Raw genomic sequence first — 13,694 nt, forward strand, 5'->3', positions numbered from 1 at the left:
ATTTCAGTAGCAAAGAGCAAACAATAATTTTACGGAAATATGATGAGTATAGGCATATAATACAGGCAAAAAGCAACACAGTTGCAGCTGCAAAATGCAGGAAAGACAGCTGGCAAAAGATCGCTGACTGTATAAATGCGTAAATTCATAGGGATATAAACATATATTTGAATATTCTGGGAATCTTAATCTTAAACTGTAAACCATGATCAGCAATATTAAAATAATAAAAGGCTTGCAATATTTCAGTTGATTTGTAATGAATCCAGAATGTATGACATTTTTTTTGTTTTTGTGTTTGCATTACAGAAAATCACAATATTCTAATTTTCTGAGACAGTCTGTATATATTGGTTCTATAACTATTGTTGTTGACCGATAACTTGTGCTGATGCTGTACCAAAGAATTGGGTTTTTTTAATTTATTTTATTTAATTTTTTATTTTTTCAGGAGGGGGGTATTTAGTATTTTAAAGTGACTTCTCAGAATGTTCGAGGGACGAAATTGAAAATCCCTTTTTTGCTATCCCCTTACAAATGCATCTTCTTTTTCATTTCTTCTTGATTTATTTATTTAATTGGTATTAGTTTTGGATTGACTGTACATCGGATTTTGGGTGATGATTTGTTTTATTTATTCATTGATTGATTTATTTTTTATTTTCTCCTCCACCTCTTTTTTCTTTTTTTCCTTTTTTTTTGGATCGTTCATAGGTACTCATCAGGGAAAGCAAAGGGGTTTTGGTGGTCCCTGAATACGCGTTCTCTTCGGAGGGATCCTCTCACGATCCGCGCACCGAGCTCCACTGGATTCTCTTCGAAAGGGCATGCCATTTTCCAAGAGAGCTGATTGGTCAGTGGGCGGTGCTTTTATACCCGGCGATCTGTATCTCGAACATAACCTGCTCCGGAGCAGGTTAGCTGTTCAGCATAAGTTACCATGGCGATGTGCCCCGGTAAGAAGTGAACCACCGTCGTAGTCCTGAAAACCCAGGGTTAAACCTGAAGTTACCTCGCTAACCTCAAATCCCGCTTCGTAGTACAGGCCCCTAGGGGAGTTTTTACCTGCCATTGTTTATGTTATGTTCATGTAATAATTGCTTGGGGGTCATGTTCTGGGTCTCTGGAAAGCACCTAGAGACAACTTCTGTTGTAATAGACGCTATATAAATAAAATTGAATTGAAATTGAATTGAATATGAAGCTGTCTTATTATAAAACCCCTCAGACCTCTTGAAATCACATCAGAACCCACTCATCAACAAAGAAATTAAATTTGAAATGCAACACAACAAAAGTCACAATATAAAGATGGATCCCAAAACTTCCAACACTTTTAAAAATAAAATTTATTAGCATCTCTAATGTGTATAAATAAAAACATATATGAAACAATGCATATATGTATAATGTAATGAGCTTAACAAGAACGGGATTACATGTGATACAAAGGAGCAGTCTTCATTTTAGCCAGTGTATTGTGAGGAAAAGATAATTAAAAAAAAGAAAAACAAACAAAAACAACTTTGAAATCAAGCTTTCAAATATGCATACCTAGAAATTGCAAATCTACATTCTTTGACAAGAATGAAAAAGGTAATTTGCCTGGGGCTGGTGACAGGAAGAATATGGATATCCTGTTTTGCCTTTCTGATTCTTAATTAACTTTTAAAATGTCTTTCATTTAATAAATAAAATCTGAATTCTTGTTATGGTTTAACTAACAATGTTGAGGCGAAAACCCCCAACACTATTCACACTGATTTTTGCAGATTTACAAAACACTCAAAAGAAAAATAAAATAAAATAAAAATCCTATAAAAGGATTTCACTTCACTCTTTTCTGTTTACTGAAGTCACATTGTTCCACAGACTTGTAACAAAGGGTCCTAAGCAGACCTGAAATCTAGGGACAACATGACTATAATGTTAACACGGTGGCAAACAAAACAGTTAAGGTTGCAAATGATCGTTTTTACATGTAACTAATAGACCCAAACGGATCAAACAAACAAGTGGACTTGCCAATGCAAGGTTTGTCATTTTCTGCGATAGCTTTGCTGTGCCTGGGTTAAAATTACCAAAAAGACAGTGAATGGATGCTTTTGTGGGAGATCTGAGGACTTGGCTCTCTAAGGCAAAAAGCAAAGAAAGGAAAGGCCCTCTCTTCTTGTGTCACCCAGAATTTTTCTATTTGGTCATGCTTTAAACACTCGCTGTGTTCAAATGTCTTCCAAACTGACAGATATGCACATAAGACAAAATCTACCTCTTTTTGCTGGCTAGAACTAAAAGTGATGTCAACTTTAAATGTACATTGTTGATGACAAAGGGAAAAAAATGTATAAACCCACTCAGCTGTGTTCTTAAAATGCCACAGAAAAGTCAGTTACAGCGTGTGGACTGTTATGACCACCGTCTGTTTTTCCCTCATAAAATCAAAAAATATCACATTGTGAGTGAGGATTAAAAACATCCAAGACTACTGCCTCCAAAGTTTAGAAAAGAAAAACATGTATAAAAAAAAAAGGAAAAAAAAAAGAAAAAGTGATGTGTCTGCTTTAATACGCAGGTGTACGCAACAGTGAGAGGTTATCGGCACCCAAGGATCATGGCGACCTCATTCAGCCTTGTGGAATGAAGGGACTATGTAGTAGATCCAAGTCTTTTTGAAGAGTGCAAAGATCCCCTTAAATTTCCCTGATATATCCATATTATGACGTCCTAAAACTCTGCAAACTCCTTTCCGCATTTTTCTGTTACAGAAACACGGATCTCTTCCTCCTCGTAGTCATCAAAGTTGCTGGTGTCCCCCGGGCCTCTGCACTTTGGTATGAATGGAGCTTCAACCTGCATGAGGGAGACACACAAGGAAGGATTAGATTCATGACTAAACTGACTCTTAGAGAATTAGACAGTGAAGTGTACCTGGAAACAGTTTAAACCGTGGGAACAAGAATACAGAGAATAATATCCACTGTGCGAGGTTAAAAAATACTTTTTGTATTGTGTGAAAGCAGCATTATGTGAAAAACATTAAGCACTCTCAGCTTGACATGTTTGAAACATGCTGCTATGCTGCATCCAGCTGTTTTTGTAACATTTTGAAACTGACAGTTATATAATTGATGTAGTGAGTTGTGTAGAGAGGCAACAGTATGGGGTTTCCTCTAGAAACTACAGCAGAGTGAAGCACAAACATCCTGATGTTCCTGAAATGGTCCAGAATTGTGCATATTGACCTTAATTTTAATAGAATAACATTTTTAAAATTCAGAGCTCCATTTGAGACTGGTGGGAAAGCTTGCGCCTGCAGTCATTTACCTTGAACAATTTGTAGAAACGAGTTCATCTCAAGCCTAGCACTGGAAAGTTATTGAGTCTAACTGATTTTTTTCTTCCTCCACATACCTGTAAAGTGTGACTTCTAAAAAGCAACTTTAAATGTTCACACTTAGATAACTGAGGTGATCATTCAGACAGCAGTTTTAATACCTGTTGCCTGCACTTGTTGGAGACCAAGAGGAGTTTAAGAGGAGACTAGTGATGCACAGATTGTTCGGTAACCGAAATTGTTCGGCCGAAAATGGCAAAAAAACACTTTCTGTGTTCGGTGGAATAAGTGGGGAAAAAAACCGAACAATTAATAACGGCGTTGTAAAATAAGGAAATAGACTGGCCGCTCCGTCCCGTAACGTTGCGCACTACATAAATCGTTGGCCAACCAAAAACTAACCCCATAAGAATTTTACCTAATAGACTGGCCGCTCCCGTAATAAATCGTTGGCCAACCAAAAACTAAACCCCATAAGAATTTTACCTAACATTCACCAGGAGGTGGAACCAAAACAACATAATGCTGGGAAATTAATAAAATTTAATTTTTTTATGTTCAATAAATATTTTCTACCTTGTAATTTTGTAAAAGATTTTTTTCTTTGAAAAGCATGCCTAAATCAAATGTATTTGATTTATGCAATGGTGAAAAAATTGGCAAAATAAATGGAAAAACTGCTGAACAACCATGTTCGGTATTGTTCGGTATTTATTATTGTTGTGTTTATTATTATTTTCGGTTTCGGCCACAAATTTTTATTTCGGTGCATCACTAGAGGAGACCAAGTTGACAGTAACTACATTTTGGAACTTTTAGCTAAAACAGACAACAAATAGTCAAGACAACCCAATCCATCAACTTCTGACACGAGGCCTCCGCTCAGTTGGACATGACCAAAACGCTTCCCGAGGAAGGTGGTCCAGGAGCTGCCCAAAACATCTCAACAGGACTCAGCTTTTATTAGAAGGAATAAAGCTCACTTAAAAAAAAAAAAAAAAAGTCTGGTTGTTTTAGGGTGAAAGACTGATGCCATATTGACACATTTATTTTGGGTATACATATTTTTGGGTATACATATTTTCAAAAAATAATAAGCTGAAATGTACAAAAAAATTTCAATGCATTTATGCATTCATTTAAAACCTAACACTACCCTTTTTGTTACAAGTTCTTAAATACATATGCTGAAAAAGAAAAATTAACACTGTTTCTTTATATCCCCGATAGGCCTCTCTGTTACTCTGTGTTTCGCTGAAACTCTTCAAATAATTTCAAATATATCTTGAAGCTTTAGTACAATGAAAACCAGTTGAAAGACATTTCTTTTACAGGCAACATTACAGCTCATAAGGAGTAACTTATAACCAGTTAAGCGAACAACGCAGGGCAAAAACTGGACACAAATCTAAATCTTAACAGTTCTTCTTCTTAATCAGTTCTTGAGACGCATCAAACTACCTCCACCAGTTCTGTATTTACTAAACAATGGATTATGTTTGGCGGTCAAAGACCAGACGGACACAGAAACATAAGGTATGTTTGTGTGCAAACCAAGACACCTGAATTGTGAGCCCTGAATGCTGGCTGGGATTATTAGTTTTGTAGCTTTTGCAGACTGTCAAATAAAGAACACAAGCAAAAGTGATTCCTCTTTCAAGAAATACGCAATAAGATTAAGTAATACTCAGTTGTGTTTTGTTTTTGCATGTTTGTCCTACCTTTCGCTCATAGATTGCGATCCAGTCTGTTGTAGCAAACCATTTATGGCCCTTGATGTCGTTGACTCCGTTCTTCAGGTTGCCGTATCGTTTAGTCAGATCCACCTGCAGGAGGTTTCTCAACAGGTCTTTCAAATCTGAGCTGAAGTGGGAGGGAAATCGTACCTGGCAAAGTTTGAGAATTTAATTTTAACAGTGAAAAGTGGATGGGGAGTTAAGGCACAAGATACTCTGAAGTACCAGTCTTTTTGTCTTAAATGAACCCTTCCCTACCTTTCCAGACACAATCTTTTCATAGATCTGGATTGGCTGATCTGCAAAGAACGGGGGGTATCCAGCTGCCATTTCATAGATGAGGACTCCGAGGGCCCACCAGTCCACGGCTTTGTTATATCCCTAAAACAGACAAGACAGACATTGATATCAATGAAAAAGAAATAAAAATCACTTCAACAACTCTCAATTTTTAAACATCATACCTAAGCTATACAGAATTTCCTCCTTAAAAAGGCAACTTTTAAAGTTTAGAGGGAACTTCCAAAAAGTTCCTATAGCTCCACTGAGACTCAGTGATAACACTGACACACAAAATTAGTCCGTTTCAGCAAATACTTTTATAATATATATTAAAATAAGTATATAACAAAGAGTTTTCAGATTGAAATATAACTGCATATAAAGCTCCTAAAATTAAAGTGATTCATATTGTATTTATTCTTATATTGTGATAAATTTGCTTACTATTAAATCTGGTTTCGGTCTAAGATACATGTTTCACCACCACAAATGTGCTCAAACTCAGTGTTGCAACGTGATTGTAAAACAAATCTGCCAAACTCATTTGGCTAGGATTTCCTGACTTTTCCATGTGTTCCAAATTCAAAATGTACAGTTGTTAAACCAACACTCAGACCAAATGACTGAATCTTGGCAAGCCTATTAGACATGGACACAATCCAGATTAAAACATACGAGCAGGAGGCCGTCTTGTGAAGTGGATGATGCTAAGGCAAAGCAAATGTATTTATAAAGCACATTTCACATGAGCATGGACTCGATGTGCTCAAATACATAATCAAACAAACAATCAAAATTACAGGTTTAAAATAACAGAAACAGACAAAAGTATGTCAAGAGAAAAACAACAATAACAACAATAATTCCATTTTAACAAAAGTGCGATCACTCAGCCAACCATGTAGAATTTACTCAAACGCCTGTGCAAAAGATACGTTTTTAGTCTGCTTTTGAAAGAGGGCACTGTTGGTAACGTTACGACGTTTGATGTGCTAATAAATCTGAACTAGGGAGCAGGAGTGTGCGGTCTCCTCTCTTGTTTTTTCCTGACTTTTCAACTGAGAAAGTTTTAAATAAAAAAATACCATGTGCTACTTGCTGAGCCTTCCCCTTTAGGAAAATGGAATTGTGGGTAATCTGGTTCTGGCATAGGTTGGGACCATAGACATACATAATAAAGGCCTTCATTATATATATCTATACCATAGACTGTATATAACAATGGACTAAGCATTCGGTCACATGATCCATTGGATTCTGAAGACCGGTTTTGCAGCCCATCTTCATTCGGGATCAGCATTCACACCTACTGCACGTCAATCAAAGTTAGCTTTGCTCCCAGCTTCTTCAGATTAACCACGCCAAAATATCTGCAGAGCTGCCGTCAGACATTTACATCAGGATATACCATTCAACATGTTGGATGAGACCCTGGACTTATAAAAGTGGCTGGTTGCTTCGCTATGGGTGGTAGCATGACGATTAGATATGTGGAAGTGATAACGGCTAGCGACTGGCCGAGCAGACAGCCAATCAATCATATTAGAAATAAACGTATTGCATAATATAAAATCCTCTAAAGTACAAAAAAATGCACCCCGCTCATTGTTGTCATGGGTGTGAAATCAAACGATTGAGACCAAAATAGTTTTTTAGAACCAGGCTGTAATCGTGTTCATTTCTGCTCTAAAATTGGACATTTTATTATAGAGGTCAATGGAGATTGACTTGCTTTTGGAGCCAGCCTCTATCGGTCAGTTGAGGAACTGCAGCAAAAGTTAGTTCTGCATGAGACTCAATGTGGAATATGGTAACGCTTGTTTGGGACGTTTGATGCAGCTGAGGAATGTATCCAGACATAAGTGGTTACATTGCCCATAATCAGTCATTATGCACCCATGAAGGTTCACGTTTCAGAATAATTGTTGTAAATGCTTTTTACCTTTAAAGCCCCCCCCCCCCCCCCCCGAAAAAAAAAGAGTTCTGGTTGAGGCAAGACAACATTACTCATTCACTCTTCACTCCAAAATTGGTAACAAGTTATCAGCTATAAGCTAGTGTGTGTCAGGCACAGTAATTGCACAGGATAGTTTTTGGAAATATATTTAACACTCCTGATGATTTGGTTAACACTTTGTTATTTTAACCAGACAGTGCTGATTGTGCAGCACATTAAAGCAGCAGCTCGCTCACTGCTCGTCAAGACAGGGTCACAGCCTTGGTTTTAGTTTGGGTCAGCTCAGCTTGCGTGTGACATCGTCAACTGTTTGTAAAAAAAACAAACCTGTGCAACATTTAAAGCATCCTCTAAAATGAATTAGGGATCAGAATGCAAAACTATACATTACTTTGCTGAAAATCATCAGAAAAACTTAAAGTCCATACTTTGCTGAGAATGATTTCAGGCGCCAGATACTCCGGTGTTCCACACAACGTCCAGGTTCTTCCTTTTACCCGCTTGGCAAATCCAAAGTCTGTCACCTGCAAGTCAGAGGGACATGCAGTGTTCTGTGCATTGCATGCAACAGCTTTGCGTATGAATTTAATGCACTGTAGCTCACCTGAATGTAGCCGTGGTGGTCAATGAGAAGATTCTCAGGTTTCAGATCTCTGTAAATGAGATCTAGCGAATGTAGGTATTCAAATGTCAGCACTATCTGGGCAGCATAAAATCGTGCATGTGGTTCACTGGAAACAAAGAAGAGACAAGCATTTTCAACCAAAAGTTCTGAAAGGGATCAGTCCATAAGATAAAAGGGGTCAAATCAAAATACCGCTGCTCTTAAATAACGCTCACCTGAACCTTCCAATTCTTCTTAGGTGTGAGAACATTTCCCCTCCTGGAACATACTCCATTACCATATACAAATTGGAGTTGTCCTAAAAAATAAACAAAAAAAGAAAAAGGAGAACATATATACATTCTCCAGATTATTACACATGTACATTCCCCAGATGATTACATAAAATAATTGAATTTTAAAATAAGCACACTATACCTTAAATGCGTACTCAAGTCTGACGAGAAAGGGGAAGCTCACTGCTTGTAATATCCTTTTCTCGTTTAACGTGTGTTCTATTTGCTTGAGTTTTACCACCTGGTAGATAAAAGAGATAAGATGACTTTGTTAAGGCAAATCTCACTTCGATTCACAACAAAGTTACAAGAACTCTGAGAGCAAAAAGGCAGATTTAAGGTATTAAGAATATGTTTTACTTTGGTACTCCTAGTAACTATTTTAATGCAACATGAATAGATTAAAGGGTATTTATTTTAAAATAAGCTGTAATTTTGCTGGCTTTAGTAAGTACCACCCAACTTTATTGTCCTTCACATTTACTGTTCATGTCAACATTAATACTTGTGTGAAAATTTCCCATGAGGCCCGATACAAGCTGCCACTGACCTTCTGCTTGTCCAGTATTTTCATAGCAAAGTATTGCTCTGACCCTTTGTGTTTCACCAGCATTACTCTCCCAAACGAGCCGGTACCCAGAGTCTTTATTCTGTCAAAGTCGTCTAGGCATGTTGTGCTCTGTGGAAACGTCATCACATTAGTACACTTTGTTTACAAAGACTGTGAATGTCATGTTTAACATGTTAACTCTCTGACCTGAGGTGGGCATTCCCATTTCCGTAAGAAATCTTCTTTGGCTTTCGCTAGAAACTCTTTCACTGAAGAAGAAAAAAAAAAAAAAAAAAGCAGAGAGAGATAGTTGGCACATGCTTTCTATTTGAGAAAAACTATTTTGGTCACAGGGACAAAAACATATTTGGGGTTTTGGTTAAACTGATAAAAAGACCAAATGCTAATCATACAAAAAAGGGGAAAGGGAGAAATGTTGGGAACAGAAAGTACACAGTAAGTCAGGGACAAGAACACAAGCAGAGTCAACTCTCATCTGGATATTAAATAAATGGCATCATAAAAAATAAAACAGTTTTGTCTAAATAGAGGAAAAACACAGACACAAAACAACATCCACGACAGGCAGACAAGTGATGCATGCCAAGAAACTCAATATGTTTTACTTAATTTAGTAGCTTTATTCCAAAAGGGGTGAGAGGACAACACCACTCAGAAACTACGGGTTAGATTTCTCTGAGCATCTTGTGCATCACTGACAGCAATACAGCTTGTGGAAAGGCTATTGAACACAGCTTAAAAATGGTGAGCAAAGACAAACCAATATGTATGGGGAACACAGCAAACCGCAGATATCCAGATTGAGAGAATGCAAACAACAACAAAAAAAAGGACAAGATGACTTATTATCAAAGCAAAAAATAAAAGCAAGCACATCAAGCAGGTTTTCATGATAAAAACCCAATGCTGTTCTGCCATTGTCATCCGTTTGAATAATCGCCATACCAAAAGTCTCTATTGATCACCAAGGTTTTGCAGGAACAATCACCCACATGGATGGGATGATACAGAAGAGAAGACAGAGAGAAATACAGAGTTCATGTACATAACAACAAGTATATCACAACAACAAACATGAAGCACATGTCGTGATTAAAAGCAACAGGAATGAGAAGACAGTTGACAATCACCTGAAGAATTTGAACGGAGACTAACTGTCTACTGAGGTAGTCGAAGAAACGGGTGTGCCAAAATGCCATTTATCAGAAATTCAGTCATGCACATTAGATCAGATTGAACAGATAACTATCAGAGAAAAAAAGTATGCTCAAAATCTACACAGAGCACATTCCAAAGCTTTAGACTGGAACATGTATGACTTTTTATCCGGCTACTTAATCTGACTTCTATTCTTACATTAATGTAGAAATTATAATAAATTCATCATAAAAAGACATCCAATTTCTTCTTATGATAAAAAAAACAGCAGATCTTCATATCTGCAAAGCTGGCAACATCAAATGTTTAACAATTTTCTTAAAATGTGACTTGAATGAATCACCAATGAAAATAACTACTCTGGAATAACATCATGATCCCACTGACTAAACAATTTTAGCTGCTCAAAAATACGAGGCCCGTTTGTACAGTATGCACCAACTTATCTGTAATATTTTGTGTCAAGAGGTGAAAACTTCATTGAAACAAAATGTGCAAAGCCAGTAAACGTCGCTCCAAGATCAATGCCAAGATTCATCCAAGCATAACACAGACGAGTTATGTTGACATATATTGTTACACTACAGTGTGAACACAGTGCATGGGTACTGTGAAATAAAATAGGTATCAAGACAGCAAGTGTTTAACCCCTCCCCCTTCCAAGTGTGACGGTGCTGGTGCTCTTCCAACTATTGCTAGTGACATCTATAGACGGGAAACACAGTCAACATGAGGCACTGTAGGTAACCAGGTTGTCTTGTCAAGACCAGATATGCTCCAGACAAATCTGCAGCTCAGGGCACTGTGTCAGCTTAAATGGGTTTAACAGTTAGCCACGGCCCAGGATCTAGGGATCATAGTTGCATTCAAAAGAAATGCTGGAGAGTATAGATGCTATAGCTTATCTGATCATCTCGGTGTGCTTGAAAGCTGCTGGCTGAGAACACTCACTGTGTCTGACCGGTATTTCTCAAAAGGCCAAAGAAATGTACTGACTGGGCTGTAAAGTAACATAACTTTGACAGCTAATTAGTTTCTGTTTTCTTTACAGAAAAAAATAATGAAAATGTATTAAAAGGTTTCTTATTTCTATGAGTTGCCAATGTTTTGGGCAATTACAAAACCCAATAAACCCCTACAACTTTTGTGTTTACAACCAGGTATGGGGAAACAGTTATGATTTATTAGAGGGCGTGTTCAATGCACACATCAGAGTATATGAGCGGAAAGTAACGCTGGCCTGGGCCGAGTTGCGTCAAACCTTTCAAAGCTTGTAATACCCTCTCATCCTCTGACGAAGGTCCGATGACAAGCTGCTCCAGTCAATGACAAGCTGAGTGTGACAAGTGAGCCCTGATGGACTTTTACCACATCAAGATTAGAGTAGGGGTGCTACGCAAACACAGGTCGCATGATCCAATGGTGTTTTTACGCAAGTGTACATTGCATATGCCAGAAAGTCAATAGTTGGTCACAATTTTATGAATGGAAAGAGGGGATTTGTCATTTCTTCACCATATTTGGTCATGGTGCTCGACAGAGGGAAAGCTTTGTTTATGTAACTAAGAATAAAATGTGGCAGCAAAGCCTGGGGCAGAAACAGTCCCACACTGACTTCAAATACAATTTAATGCCTATTTATGCCAATTATTCATGGCTCTGTGGTTTTACGGCTGCAGATTTAAGATCATCAGTGCAAAGTTTCTGTTTGACACAGCTGCCTGTGCTGAGGGGAGAGCCTGCAGCCAGAGACAGATTAAGAGTCACATCCACATGGTTATAACTGTAAAATAACACCACATAAAAGGGTTGTTGAGGTGACGCTTTAAAGTGAAGCTCTTTTCCTCCACAAATACCCAGGGATTGTTTTTACCAGGACACGACACCATGCTAAGGCCCGAGCAGCCATCAGCATCAAGAGGGGCCTTGTGAGGGCTAAATGCTGATTTATGGTTCCGCGTTACACCAACGCAGAGCCTGCGGCGTACGGTGCGCTTCGCCGCGTAACCTACGGCGTAGGCTCTGCGTCGATTTCAGGCTTAATCCCACCCATCACCGCTACAGTTAGCAGGCTATCTGCTCTCCCGACTTCATCCAATTCCTGAGCTGCAAATAACACGCAAAAAAACAACTATCTAACACTGTAAAAACTGACATTAATTGAAAATGCATCCGCTTCTCCATACACTTGTAAAGCCTGTGCAGGCAGGCGGCGGTGCTTCCCCTTCCCAGGGACAACAATGCTGCGTTCCATTTACCTCGGAAGTCGGAACTGGGAACTGGGAATGACGTCACAGCCGAGTTATCAGCGTTCCAGTTACAAAGTAGGTAAACAAGTTTGTAATTCGCATATACCACATGAAAAATGTAAATTACACTATAGCAGCATATATATGCCGAACAATACTTGTATACGACTGATCTAGTGTGACCAAAACTAGAATGAAGTGCTACGAATTTTTACAGAGCTCTCTTCTACTGTTTACAACCGGGGCAGCCATCTTGGAATGTGAACTCGGGGGTGGTGAAGACTCTCCCACTTTCCCAGTGGGAAATCCCACTTCGAAGGACGTTCCAGTTGAAAAATCCAACTGGGAACTGGGAAATCCCCACTTCCGAGGACAAATGGAACGCGGCACAACACTCCTCCGGCTGCACTTCTGCGACCTAAACACACGGACCTGCGGGTTTTTTTTATCTGGAAATAAAAGCCTCACAAACATGTGCGCATTTTTTTCCTTTTTTTGCACATTTAACCTCCTGCGGGGGGGTGCTGGATGGTACCGTAGCCGTGCCCGGGGCTGAGCGCCGGGCGGCCCCGGCCTGCAGCAGCAGCTGCCCGGGGAGACATGGCCGCACTCACCGCTCTCCAGCTCGTTGCCCTTCTTGGCCGTAGCAGCGTTGCCCATGTTGCGGGAGAGGAGATGACGGCGTCGGAGGCGAGCTAACCTTCCAGATTATTATTATTTTTCGGGTCCCCCGTCCGAGGTGCGTAAAGTAAAATCGATATTAGGTGTTTTACTCGGGTTTAAACGAGAGGGAATAGCGCCCGGTCTCCCGTCCTCGCCCTCTCCTCCTCCTTCCCCCTGAGAAAGGCAGGTTTCCGCTGCTTCTGCTTCGCTGATGTCTGCGCGGTTGACATGGAGCTAGCGGTCACTTGTGTTGGCTGGTTGTGACTAAGCTGCTCCCTCCTGCCCTCGCCAAACCCTCGCCAGCCCCCCCAGCTGGCTGGCGAGCGCTCGGATTGGCCCGAGATGTCGCTGACAAGGAGCCGGTCCATCCGGCGCTGCTTCCGCGTTGGAGCATCACTGGCGCGTTCACGGGTCCGTAGATAGCGGCTGATATCTGAGTTGCTCTGCCTGACTTTGTGATTGTCTCGTCCTTATTACGAAGGGATAATTGGCGAAATGGCTCGTTCAGGGAATGATAGCCCGCACTTTATTTCAATCACTTCCTGCACTTAAACGTCACATTGCAATATGATTATACATGCGAATCGTAGGGAAGAGTATTAGGGCCATGCAGGAGAAAAAATATTTGAGAGGGGAAGATTTTTTTTTTATTGTGCGCTTAGAGAAAAAAGTCGAAATGTCGAGATTAATGTTGAAGTACAATTTCGAGAACAAAGTCGAAATTTCTTGAAAAAAGTTGAAAAGGCGAAATTTTGACTTTTTTCTCGACATTTCGACCTTTCTCGAAATTGTACTTCAACATTAATCTCAACATTTCGACTTTTTTCTCGATATTTCGACTTTT

General features: G+C 39.3%; 1 protein-coding gene across 3 annotated transcripts; it reads right to left on the reverse strand.

Annotated features, from left to right (window-relative positions):
- Nucleotides 1–1,331: 1,331 nt before the first annotated feature.
- Nucleotides 1,332–13,165, reverse strand: prkacbb (protein kinase, cAMP-dependent, catalytic, beta b). Of its 3 annotated transcripts, none has more exons than XM_061732450.1 (10): nucleotides 12,802–13,165; nucleotides 8,967–9,022; nucleotides 8,760–8,888; nucleotides 8,352–8,450; nucleotides 8,150–8,232; nucleotides 7,914–8,040; nucleotides 7,738–7,833; nucleotides 5,329–5,451; nucleotides 5,056–5,220; nucleotides 1,332–2,850 (listed from the first exon to the last, which is right to left on the reverse strand). In XM_061732450.1, exons 1-10 carry the CDS (start codon nucleotides 12,845–12,847, stop codon nucleotides 2,725–2,727), a joined length of 1,050 nt encoding a protein of 349 aa, XP_061588434.1. In that variant the 5' UTR covers nucleotides 12,848–13,165; the 3' UTR covers nucleotides 1,332–2,724. The 3 variants fall into 3 exon arrangements, with proteins under 3 accessions (XP_061588434.1, XP_061588432.1, XP_061588435.1); XM_061732448.1 differs by having other exon boundaries at nucleotides 8,967–9,028; nucleotides 12,802–13,163; XM_061732451.1 differs by lacking the exon at nucleotides 12,802–13,165 and adding an exon at nucleotides 9,726–11,809 and having other exon boundaries at nucleotides 8,967–9,028.
- Nucleotides 13,166–13,694: the final 529 nt, after the last annotated feature.

The sequence above is a fragment of the Cololabis saira genome, chromosome 10 (assembly GCF_033807715.1).
Source record: "Cololabis saira isolate AMF1-May2022 chromosome 10, fColSai1.1, whole genome shotgun sequence".
NCBI lineage: Eukaryota > Metazoa > Chordata > Actinopteri > Beloniformes > Belonidae > Cololabis > Cololabis saira.